Source organism: Salmo salar, chromosome ssa28 (genome assembly GCF_905237065.1).
Source record: "Salmo salar chromosome ssa28, Ssal_v3.1, whole genome shotgun sequence".
NCBI lineage: Eukaryota > Metazoa > Chordata > Actinopteri > Salmoniformes > Salmonidae > Salmo > Salmo salar.
In genome coordinates this window covers 13,436,487-13,449,172 of record NC_059469.1, presented here as the reverse complement: position 1 = coordinate 13,449,172, position 12,686 = coordinate 13,436,487, and the positions used below count along the sequence as shown (strand labels likewise).

The 12,686-nt window shown below is 50.9% G+C and overlaps 1 protein-coding gene across 1 annotated transcript in view; it reads left to right on the top strand.

The window, feature by feature from the left end:
* The window catches only part of LOC106589513 (C-Jun-amino-terminal kinase-interacting protein 4-like), a 57,031-nt gene that overhangs the window by 17,792 nt on the left and 26,553 nt on the right, over window positions 1–12,686 (top strand). The window contains exons 3-4 of the mRNA XM_045709941.1: window positions 4,459–4,529; window positions 6,441–6,538. Of these exons, the coding sequence (XP_045565897.1) occupies window positions 4,459–4,529; window positions 6,441–6,538 (169 nt within the window). The remainder of the gene's footprint in view (window positions 1–4,458; window positions 4,530–6,440; window positions 6,539–12,686) is intronic.

Here is a 12,686-nt window from a genome sequence, read left to right as displayed (position 1 = left end):
TGGCCAAGACCAAAGAGCTCTCCAAGGATGTCAGGGACAAGATTGTAGACCTACACAAGGCTGGAATGGGCTACAAGACCATCGCCAAGCAGCTTGGTGAGAAGGTGACAACAGTTGGTGCGATTATTCGCAAATGGAAGAAACACAAAAGAACTGTCAATATCCCTCGGCCTGGGGCTCCATGCAAGATCTCACCTTGTGGAGTTGCAATGATCATGAGAAGGGTGAGGAATCAGCCCAGAACTACACGGGAGGATCTTGTCAATGATCTCAAGGCAGCTGGGACCATAGTCACCAAGAAAACAAATGGTAACACACTACGCCGTGAAGGACTGAAATCCTGCAGCGCCCGCAAGGTCCCCCTGCTCAAGAATACATATACAGGCCCGTCTGAAGTCTGCCAATGAACATCTGAATGATTCAGAGGACAACTGGGTGAAAGTGTTGTGGTCAGATGAGACCAAAATGGAGCTCTTTGACATCAACTCAACTCGTCGTGTTTGGAGGAGGAGGAATGCTGCCTATGACCCCAAGAACACCATCTCCACCGTCAAACATGGAGGTGGAAACATTATGCTTTGGGGGTGTTTTTCTGCTAAGGGGACAGGACAACTTCACCGCTTCAAAGGGATGATGGACGGGGACATGTACCGTCAAATCTTGGGTGAGAACCTCCTTCCCTCAGCCAGGGCATTGAAAATGGGTCGTGGATGGGTATTCCAGCATGACAATGACCCAAAACACATGGCCAAGGCAACAAAGGAGTGGCTCAAGAAGAAGCACATTAAGGTCCTGGAGTGGCCTAGCCAGTCTCCTGACCTTAATCCCATAGAAAATCTGTGGAGGGAGCTGAAGGTTCGAGTTGCCAAACATCAGCCTCGAAACCTTAATGACTTGGAGAAGATCTGCAAAGAGGAGTGGGACAAAATCCCTCCTGAGATTTGTGCAAACCTGGTGGCCAACTACAAGAAACGTCTGACCTCTGCGATTGCCAACAAGGGTTTTGCCACCACGTACTAAGTCATGTTTTGCAGAGGGGTCAAATACTTATTTCTCTCATTAAAATGCAAATCATTTTAACATTGTTGACATGTGTTTTTCTGGATTTTTTTGTTATTCTGTCTCTCTGTTCAAATAATCCTACTATTAAAATTATGGACTGATCATTTCTTTGTAAGTGGGCAAACGTACAAAATCAGCAGGGGATCAAATACTTTTTTCCCTCACTGTAAGTGGTTCAGCTCTGAAATCAGCTGCCAGATATAAAAAGCAGGGATCAAGAAAATCAGGACCTGCAGGCTTTCTCTGATCTAAGGATTTCAGGGCTTTATGCATCTCCTTCTCTGAGAATGGCAAAAAGCTAAACGTTTGACCAACTCTCACTGGTTCATCCACACAGGATTGTACAGAGATAGAGGACTCTGAATCAAACAGCCTACCAGATGATACAAAGTGCTCATTGAAACAATTCAGCATTTCAGTTTTGTCATATACAGTCCTTCAATACAGATGACGGTAATTCATTAACATTACGGTTTCCAGACATAACCTGAATGACCCTAGAATGTTTTAGAAGGATATTAAAGTTTATCAGTGGTAACAGACATAAAATATTCAGACTTGGCCTTCCTGAGAAGAATAGAACTAACTGCCTAAAAATAAGCTAATCAGCATCAGAACATGATTTCCTTGCTTTATCCCAGGCTAGATTACGTTTGTGAATAATACAAGACAGCTCAGAAGAAAACCATGGATTATCCCGCCCTTTAACCCCGAACCTGCAGAATGGGGCATGTTTGTTTACTATTTGGAAAAAAACATCATGAATGAATTTCCAGGTAGTTTCCACATCAGGAATGAGCTCAATCTTGCTCCAGTCAAAATTAAACAAATCATGGAAGAGAGCCTGCTCATAAAAACTCTTCAAATGTCTCTTATGAGTAAAGCGTCGGTTTGTCTTAGTATTTCTAACAGCAACAACAACACAATGGTCACTTAAATATTCTACGGATGTTGTTTTTTTGTAATGATTTATGTGGACATTTGTGAATATCAAATCGGAGTAGATTTCTCTGGACATTTGAGATTTGGGCGAGTGGGTGAGTTAATCAACTGGGTAAGATTCATAGAATTACAAAACATTTTTAAATCATCAGACACCGGCTTTAACCAACACCAGTTGAGATCACCAATCAAGATCATTGCACTGTAAATAAGTTTAGACGTAAGGTGCATCAGAGAAGACAATGCATCACCAAGAGCAGAGGGGGGTCTATAACAGCCAATCGCAGTTATAGAGGGACCCTTTGAAACCTCAATATACAAAGCAAGAAATTCCAACTGTTAAAACTAGAGCTGACGTGATTCCTTATTCCAAATACCAAAGAGGTATGTCGGTTCTACATCATACATTTCTATCTGAACGGTGGCCAATGTTGTGTCCTGCTATGGCCCTGGTTTGGGACAGATATTACTGATTGGTATCAGTAATTGGACCGTGCTCCCACCCATCCAGGACATCTATTTGAAACAGCATCAAGGACCCCACACACCCCAGCCATGAGCTGTTCGCTCCCTTACCGTTGGGCAGATAGTATCAGACTGCTGAACAGTTGACCTGGACTGACCACCTGCTCTGATTCTTTACACACACACACACACACACACACACACACACACACACACACACACACACACATTCATGCTACACCCACCACAACTGCTGCTACCAGACTCCTATTATACTGCTCAGTTTATACGCTGCCCCCCCCCCAATACACTTGTAAATAAATATTGGCCTATAAATTGTGCCATCCTGTGTTAGGATGTCTCTGCATCCGGGGGGGGGGGTTCTACTAAGCTATATGTAATTGTTTTAAGAAGGTCATACCAAGGATCATGTTGCTATTTGATTTGGAGTTTTAAGACTCTTGAAGTATAAAAAATATATATTTGGCCTTACTGCTATTAGCCCATACAAACACATTGAATAACACATTCACTACATGGAACAATAGTCTGTTTGTTCTGAAGTTTCTATCCTATATTTGAGATACTCATTTTTTTTGTTTTACTTGTATTAAACACCTTATTTTTGTCACTTAACAGTCTCCATATACATACTTCCATAAAACAAATTGACTGGGGACCTTCAGACGAGTCTTGTAAGGCCTGTGAGCATTCCTAGAGCAAAACAACCGACATGTTCGTGAGAGTCTCACCTTTACACAGAAGGCTACAGACAGAAGTTGGCAGATCTGCTGCACCGACTTCAGACGAATCCCAATACACATGTGGGAGTCGGAGAACACCAGCGTGTTCGTGAGTCTCATCTTTCCATAGAGCGGTCATCATAGTTTGAAGGCCAAACCGTTCAGACGCTAAAGACGATTTTGTGAGAAGACTGCTTGTCGGGATGTCTCATGGTCTGACAAACACCGCTCTAGCTTTGTTACCTTTCACCGCAGATGCGGAAGTGTTGCATAGGCGGATGCGGTGGATTGAGATGCCTCCAATGGAAAAAATAAAATAAAATCACTCTTAAACCTACTTTTTTAAAAAAAATGTATGCAGATTTTTTAAAATGATGCTAATTAGATCGACCATAGAGGGTTTTAACTGCTAGGCTACCTGCCTCCACTTTCTGAAGGCACTGTATGTATGAAAAGTGTTTGTTCAAATCAAAAGGGGTGCGGTCAAAAAGTGGTTGAAATAAAATGGAATGACTAGGGTTGCAAAAGGAGGGTATATTACTGGAAATTTTACCAGTAAACTACCCAAATTTGGGTACTTAAGATTATCACAGGTGTCTGCAATTCTCTGGCCCTCTGTGGCGTTACCACATTTAAAATATCTGAAATCATTAAATAAGATTATTTAAAAATAGAAACGTTTGAATGACAAAGCTGTAAAACATTATCCTAAATATAAACCATAACCCTAGTAAATACCAATTTGTGTTTTAATGAGGGTTTAAGCATGAAATATCAAATTTCCCCCACCAAAAATTACAATTTATTTACTATGTCTATGTAATTGTTGTCGATGTTTTGGCATCAAACGGGTGGCAGTTGTGGAAACAAAATTCAATAGTTGGATGAGTTGAGGTGATTGAAAATAATGCCATTGTTGATTTAGATGCTTTTTTTCATTAATTTTCTCTTGAACCATATAGTCTTATCTACTAGAAACTTGTGCACATAGATCTTTTTTTAATTTTTTTATATACATTTTTTCAAAGTTATTCAAAGTATAAATTACCTAAATTACAATAGATTGCCATAGATTTTCTGTTTATTACCCAAATTACTGAAGATTCCTGTGACTTCCGCAAATTACCGGTTGCTTTGCAACCCTTGGAATGACCCTATAACCGTTTTTTTTTTAGGGATCTTTCCCCTCATTAACCATGTAGTTCTGTTTGACTGAGATCACACATCTGACTGTTTTCTCTTTCAGTTGGCAGATTGGAGGAACGAGAAGCCGAGCTGAAGAAAGAGTACAATGCCCTCCACCAGAGACACACAGAGGTATGGGGGGAAGAGAGAGAGTGTTTTTTTGTATTTAAGTGCGTGTTGGGACTGTTCCTTTGTAGGCCTACTGGGCAAACTATACTAAACAAAAATATAAACGCAACATGTAAAGTGTTGGTTTCATGAGCTGGAAAAGAAAATCCCAGAAACTTTCCAAAAGCTTATTTCTATCAAATTTTGGGCACAAATTTGTTTACATTCCTGTTAGTGATCATCTCTCCTTTACAAAGATAATCCATCCACCTGACAGGTGTGGCATATCAAGAAGCTAATTAAACAGCATGATCATTACACAGGTGTAACTTGTGCTGGGGACAATAAAAGGCCACTCTAAAATGTGCTGTGTTGTCACACAACACAACGCCACAGATGTTTTGAGGGAGAGTGCAATTGGCATGCTAACTGCATCAATGCCACCACAGCTGTTGACAGAGAATTTAATGTTAATTTCTCTACCGTAAGCCGCCTCCAACGTTGTTTTAGAGAATTTGACAGTACGTCCAACTGCCCTCACAACCGCAGACCACGTGTAACAACGCCAGCCCAGGACCTCCACATCCAGCTTCTGCACCTGTGCCCCTGCCCAGTCATGTGAAATCCATAGATTAGGCCCTAATGAATTTATTTCAATTGACTGATTTTAAATGTACTGTAACTCAGTAAAATTGTTTCATGTTGCATTTATATTTTTGTTCAGTAGAAATCAAGTAAAACTCAGGGCTTCCCGAGTGGCACAGCGGTCTAAGGCACTGCATCGCAGTGCTTGAGGCGTCACTACAGACCCGGGTTGGATCCCAGGCTGTGTCATAACCGGCCGTGACCAGGAGTCCCATAGGGGGGCGCACAATTGGCCAAGCGTCATCCGGGATAGGGAAGGGTTTGGCCTGGGGGGCTTTACTGGCTCCTTGTGGCGGACCGGGCGCCTGCAGGCTGACTTTGATCGTTAGTTGAACGGTGTTTCCTCCAATACATTGGTGCAGCTGGGTTAAGTGGGCGGGTGTTAAGAAGCTCGGTTTGGCGAGTCATGTTTCAGATGCATGACTCGACCTTCGCCTCCCGAGCCCGTTGGGGAGTTGCAGCGATGAGACAAGATCGCAATTGAATATCACAAAATTGGAGGTAAAAAAAAGACAAACTCTGGTATTGGTAAGTGTTTGACATTTGTCAAACAGAATGATGCTGTTGGAGTCATGCGCTGCCACGCATTCGTGGGTGAACAGGGATTTGAAGAACACACACACACACACACACACACGCACCTGGATGGCAGGTTGCCTGGGCAGCAGGTAGCCTAGCGGTTAAGAGGGTTGGGTCTGCTAAATGGCTACATGTATGTATGTATGTATGCATGTATGTTTTAGACATAGGTCGGCAGACTAGTGGATCCCATTGATGTTTGACCGACAGTGAACCAAGACAAGATGCTATTTCCAGCTTACATTCAGGGAATTCACACTACTACGGAGGGAGGGAGGGAGGGAGGGATGGAGAATGCAAGATGCGGGAAGGAGAAAGAGGGAGTTAGAATTGGGTCAGCTTAAGGAGATTGGAGCAATTTTCCCAATATTAAGTATGTTGTCAAGTTGCCTCAACTCAGTCTGCCTAAAGTCTGTTCTCTAATCTATTACTAACACATTGGCCCAGACGCCAAAACAAACAAGCCTGCGTAGAGACCATGACATTTTAAATATGGACGGAAATGGGATTTTAGAAGCTCACACAAACGCACGGTGACAGCTGAATATCCCACAGGCCGGGAGGCTGTCTGTTCCAGCTGTACATCGACACAAAAAACCTCATCTAAGAAACAGCAGGCATCATGGCCATGTTCAAATAATTATTTGAATAGGACCACTCCCTGTCCACGCTAACCCCCCCCCATCTCCCTGTGTGGTATGTCCCATGCAGATGATCCACAGCTACATGGAGCACTTGGAACGTACCAAACACCAGCAGCACGCGGCGGTGCAGGAGGTGCCTACAGACACAAGCACAGGCAGATCCCGGTAAGATCATACAACTATTCAAGTCCCATACGGAGATCACTGCGTGGAGAGTATCTGAAGTTGTACACAAACACTCTCATATAACAGTGCTTCCTTAATGGTGTATTAATAGTGTCTCGTGGCCAGTTCATCCTGGGTACTGTGTAGGTGTTTTTGTATTTTATTATACAGTATGGCACGCTAACATTCGTCCACTTAGTTGGCTCCTCACCCTGGCTCAGTGTGTTTGTGAGCGAGTACGTTGATTTGAAGTGCTTCTGCGCCACTCCTGCGCTCTCTGCTCTCCATAGGCACGATTTCCTTTTAGCTCAGAAACCTGACAGAAGATGAGAGATGTGAGGTAGGCATGAGGGGCTGGGCAGAGGCAAGGGAAAGGGGGGAGGAGAGGAGGCGAAAGGGATGGAAAAAAGAGGACGGTGGTAGGAGGAGGGGAGGAACTTTTAGGGGATATGAGTTGAAGTGGGGGGAGGAGATTGGGATAGATATTGAGTGGGATTATGCCATGGGATCAGCTGTATATAAATCAGAGGTTTGGCAGCAGTCAGTGGTCAGCTGCAGTAATCCCACAGTGTGATGGAGATGAGTGATTCAGCGCTGTAGTGTTTTACTGATCAGATTAGTGAGTGAAACAGCAGTAAAAAGAGATCATGGTCCTGCTAGGCAAACCTTCATTTTGAACAGTCCAGAGAGTGCTGTTAGTTTCACTAGTACATCAGATCAAAGCAGTTTGTGTAGCTTTTTAGATTTAAACAGCATTTGCGTTTGTGTTCACTAGGAACTCATTTGTGATTTCTGTGTTTTTTCCTAACAGAAGTGTGGTACATTTATTAGCTTTGTGTGTGTATCAGCAGCCCTCTACAGTCACTCAGTAGCAGCAGACACTGTCAGTTCCCACAGGGTTTTCCTCCTCCCAGTCTCTCCATGGCTCAGCCAATCAGCATCGAGCTGAGGGGAGGCATATGTTACCAGCTCTGATGCTGCCTCAGCATCCGATAGGGGGAGGGGAGAGAAAGGGAGGGTGAGAGTGACGGCGACAATTCTAGACTGCTCAGCGACATCAGTGTCGCAGTTTAGGAAAGAAAGAGCATCGTCTGCCAGAAAGAGGATACAATACATCAAGCAAAGTGAGGCGAGGAGAAGGCTGCTGCAAGGCCAGTGTCCACCCTCTCTCTCTCTCTCCCTCTCTCTCTCTCTCTGGATGATGTCACAGCAGTATTGAACTGAAGCCGGCATCACTCTACAGTAGCAGCTGCTGCTCTGTCTCTCTCTGCCACCTCTGCTGCTGCTCATGGGATTACTGCTGTTGTTGTTTCTGTGGCAGTCGCTCGTTGGTCCGCTGGTCTGAACACACACCACGCCACACACTACTCTCCAGCCTGAGTTCCAGATCTCCTGTACCTGAGCATTCTTCTCTTCAACACACGGCAACAGAGTGTGTATGTGAGGAGTACTTTGTCGACAGAGGGAGGAGTATACTCTAGTTCGCGTCGTCATCCAAGGGACAGTTTGTAAAAGCCCCAGAGGCGTGTGTTTTAACCACCTGGCGGTCGCCCCCCTCCCCTGGCCCCGGCAGTGAGAGGCGCTGGGCCATGTTCAGGGGGGGTCATGAGCCCGAGGTGTATGCTGCTGTTTGTCTTTGGCTTTGTTGGGGGCGCCGTTGTTATTAACTCTGCCGTGCTGGTCTCTCTGTCTGTCCTGCTGCTGGTGCACTACTCTGTCTCCACTGGCCTCCCTGCCCTGCCCACCCTGCCACGACCCAGCAGGTAGTGTGTGTGTGTGTGTGTGAGAATGAATCACAGCCTACTGTAAGTCACCCCCACTCCTGCAGGTAACTCTCTGTGAAAGGGATGGGTGTGTTTGTTTACCTCCTTTCTCTCTTCTACATGTCCTCTTCTCCAGTCTCTTCTTTCTCTCTCCTCCTACATCTCTCATTTCCTCCTTTCTTCACTCTTTCCAATCTCTGCTTCAATCACTTGTTATTTTATATGGTTGCTTACCCCTCCGATTGACTCTGTCTCATCCCTCTTCCCCTTGCTTGTTTACTTGCTGTGGGGTAAAGCCCAGTTGCCATGCTTTTAACATGTGGTTACCATGCTGTTGCTGTGTTGGAGACAGACAGCCAGGCAGTATGGTTCTGCAGGTTGAAAGCAGGTTAGGAGAAAGAGCCTTCTCAGCCAGTAAATCACAGCAATACTCATATCCATGATAACATGACATCTTATTTGCTTTCATTTATCCTTTATTTATGCTGTTGTTCCCATTGAGGGGGAAAAATATCCTATACCAGAGGGACCTGTCAATGCTTTATGCTATTTTTGGTTATTTAAAAAAAATAGTTGATTTTAGTTCAGCTACCATCCAATTTATGTCAAAATGGCAGGCATTGACAGTGAACATTGTTGCCCTAAGTTTGACCTCTGAGGCCTCTCCCTGTCTCTCTCTGTCCCTCTTGTGCAGTCTGTGCTCGGTCCGTCCGTCTGTCGCTCGCTCGGTCCGTCCGTCTGTCGCTCGCTCGGTCCGTCCGTCTGTCGCTCGCTCCGTCCGTCGTCCGTCCGTTTGTCGCTCGCTCGCTCCGTCCGTTTGTCGCTCGCTCGCTCCGTCTGTCTGCCTCGCTTGTCGCCGCCGCTTTCCGCTCGCTTTGTCGCTCGCTCGCTTCCGTCTCGCTTGTCGCTGCCGCTTCCGCTCTGTCGCTCGCTTCCGTCCGTCTGTCGCTCGCTCGCTTCCGTCTGCTGCTTGTCGCTGCCGCTTCCGCTCGCTTTGTCGCTTTTCGCTCGCTTCCGTCTGTCTGCTCGTCCGCTCCGTCTGTCGCTGCTCGCTTCTCGTCCGTCTGTCGCTCGCTCGTCGTCGCCCTGCTCTGTTTGTCGCTCGCTTCCGTCTGTCGCTGCCGCTTCCGTCTTGTCGCTCCGCTTCCGGTCGGTCTGTCGCTGCTGCTCCGTCCGTCTGTCGCTCGCTTTCCGTCCGTCTGTCGCTCGCTCGCTTCCGTCCGTCTGTCGCTTCCTCCGTCTGTCTCGCCCGCTGCCGCTGTCTGCCTGCCGCTTCCGTCTGTCGCTCGCTTCCGTCCGCTTTGTCGCTGCTGCTTTCCGTCTCGTTTGTCGCTCCGTCCGTCTGCCTGCTGCCGCTCGGTCCGTCTGCTGCTTCCGTCTCGCTTTCGTCGCGGTCTGCCTCGCTTTGTCGCCGGTCTCGTCCGTCTGTCGCTGTCTGCCCCCGTCTGTCGCTGTCTGGCCCGTCTGTCGCTGTCTTCGGTCCGTCTGTCGCTGTCTGCGTCTGTCGCTGTCTGTTTGTCGCTGTCGGTTTGTCGCTCGGTCTCGTCTGTCGCTGCTGCTGTCTGCTTGTCGCTCGCTGCTGTCGGTCTGTCGCTCGCTCGCTGGTTCGTTTGTCGCTTCGCTCGGTCCGTCTGTCGCTGCTCGGTTCGCTTTGTCGCTCGCTCGCGGGTCCGTCTGTCGCTGCTGCTTCGGTGTCTGGTCCGCCGGCGCCGCGTCCGTCTGTCGCCGCGTTCGTTCCGTCTGCGCCGTCGCCGCCGTCGCTCGTCTGTTTGTCGCTGCGCTTCGCTTGTCGCCGCTGTCGCTTGTCGCTGCTCGCTTCCGCCGTCGCTTGTCGCTCGCTTCCGTCTCGCTTGTCGCTGCGCCGCTTCCCTCGCTTGTCGCGTCCGTCGGTCCGTCTCGCTGCCGCTGGTCCGTCTGTCGCTTCGCTTGTCGCCGCTTCTCGTCTGTCGCTGCTGCTTCGCCGTCTGTCGCTTCCGTCGTCTGTCGCTTCGCTGTCTGTCTGCCGCTTCCGTCGCGTCTGTCGCCGTCGCCCGTTTGTCGCTGTCGCTGCCGTTTGTCGCTGCGTGCCTGTCCGTCTGTCGCTGTCCGCTGCGTTTGTCGCGTCTGCCCGCTTGTCGCCGTCTGTTTGTCGCTGGTCCGCTTGTCGCTGTCGGTTTGCGCTGTCTGTTTGTCGCCGGTCGTTTGTCGCGTCTGCTTGTCGCGTCCGTTTGTCGCCGCGTCGGTTTGTCGCTGCGGTTCGTTTGTCGCTGCCGCGGTTCGCTTGTCGCCGCCTTCGCTGTCCGGTTTGTCGCCGCTGTCTGGTTTGTCGCTGCTGTCTCGTTTGTCGCTGCTGCTGTCTGGTTTGTCGCTGCTTGCTGTCGTTTGTCGCCGCTGCTGTCCGTTTGTCGCCGCGCGTTCGTGTCGCCGCGTCCGGTTGTCGCCGCCGCGTCCGTTTGTCGCTGCTGCCGTCGGTTTGTCGCCGCCGTCTGCTTTGTCGCTGCCGCTGTTCGGTTTGTCGCCGCTGTCCGTTTGTCGCTGCCGCGCTTGTCGCTGCGCGGTCCGTTTGTCGTGCTGTCCGTTTGTCGCTGCCGGTCTGCTTGTCGCCGCTGTCTGCTTTGTCGCTGCTGTCTCGTTTGTCGCTGCTGTCCGGCCTGTCGCCGCCGCGGTTCGGTTCGTCGCCGCGCTGTCTGTTTGTCGCCGCGCCGTCTGTTGTCGCTGCTGCCGGTCTGCTGCCGCTGCTGTCTGCCGCTGCTGCCGCTCGTCTGCGCCGCCTGGCGGGTCGGCCCGGTTGTCGCGTCCGTTTGTCGCTGGTCTGCTGTCGCTGTCGCTTTGTCGCTGCCGCTGTCGCCGTTTGTCGCCGCTGTTCGTGTCGCTGCTTCGCTTGTCGCGCTCGTCTGTTTCGCTGTCGCTTCGCCTGCTGTCGCGCCGCGCGCGCTGCGGCGCGCTGCCGTCCGCGTTTGTCGCTCGGTCCGTCCGTCTGTCGCGTCGCCGTTTGTCGCGTCTGCTTGTCGCCGCTTTCGCTGTCTTGTCGCTGCTGCGTCTGCTTGTCGCCGGGTCTCGTTTGTCGCTGCTGTCCGTTTGTCGCCGCGGGTCGCGTCGGCGCTGCTTGTCGCCGCCGTCGCTGTCGTCGGTCCGTTCGTCGCTGCCGCTGGGTTCGTTTGTCGCCGCCGCTGTCCGCTTGTCGCCGCCGCTGTCCGGCTTGTCGCCGCTGCCGTCGCTTGTCGCGCCGCGTCCGTTTGTCGCCGCCGCTGGTTCGTCTGTCGCGCTGCCGTCTGCTTGTCGCTGCGCGGGTTCGCTTGTCGCTGCTGCGGTCCTGTCGCCGCTGCCGGTCGGTTTGTCGCCGCTGCCGTCGTTGTCGCGCGGTCTGCTGCCGCCGGTCGTCTGTCGCTGCCGCGGTCGGCTTTGTCGCCGCTCGCTGGTTCGTTTGTCGCCGTCGCGTCTGCTTGTCGTGCCGTCTGTTCGTCGCCGCCGTCCGTTTGTCGCTGCTGCGTCCGCTTGTCGCGTGCGCGGTCGTTTGTCGCTGCCGCTGCGTTTGTCGCTGCTGCGGTCCGGTTTGCCGCGCGCGTCTGTTGTCGCTGCCGTCCGTTTGTCGCCGCTGCCGTTGTCGTCGCTGTCTGGTTTGTCGCCGCGTCCGTTTGTCGCCGCTGTCGGTTTGTCGCTGCCGCCGTCCGCTTGTCGCTGCCGTCTGTTTGTCGCCGTCTGGCCGCCCGTTTGTCGCTGTCGTCTGGCCGCTGCCGCTGTCTGCTCGGTTTGTCGCTGTCCGCTGTCGCTGCGTCCGTTTGTCGCTGCTGTCGTTTGTCGCTCGCTGCGGTCTGCGGTCGGGTCCGTTTTCGCTGCGGTCCGTTTGTCGCCGTCGCTGTCTCGCTTGTCGCTCGCTGTCCGCTTGTCGCCGCCGTCTGTTTGTCGCTGCTGTTCGTTTGTCGCCTGGGGGTCGCTGTGCGCTGCTGTCGTTTGTCGCCGCTCGCGGTCCGTTTGTCGCTGCTGTCTGCTTGTCGCTGCTGCTGTCGCGCCGTTGTCGCTCGCTGCGTTTGTCGCGTCTGCCCGGCTTGTCGCGTCGTTTGTCGCTGGTCCGTTTGTCGCTGTCCGCTTGTCGCGGTCTGGTTTGTCGCCGTCCGTTTGTCGCTGTCTGCTGTCGCGTCCGGTTGTCGCTGTCCGCTTGTCGCTCGCTGCTGTCTGTTTGTCGCTGGTCCGTCTGCTTGTCGCCGCCGTCGTGTCGCTTGTCGCCGCTGTCTGTTTGTCGCCGCTGCTGTCGGTTTGTCGCTGCTGCTGCCGTCTCGTTTGTCGCCGCGGCTGTTTGTCGCTGCTGCGCGGGTCGCGGTTCGCGCGTCCGTTTGTCGCTGCTGTCGCGTTTGTCGCCGCGTCGCTTGTCGCCGCTGCGGTCCGTGTCGCCGTCCGTTTGTCGCCGC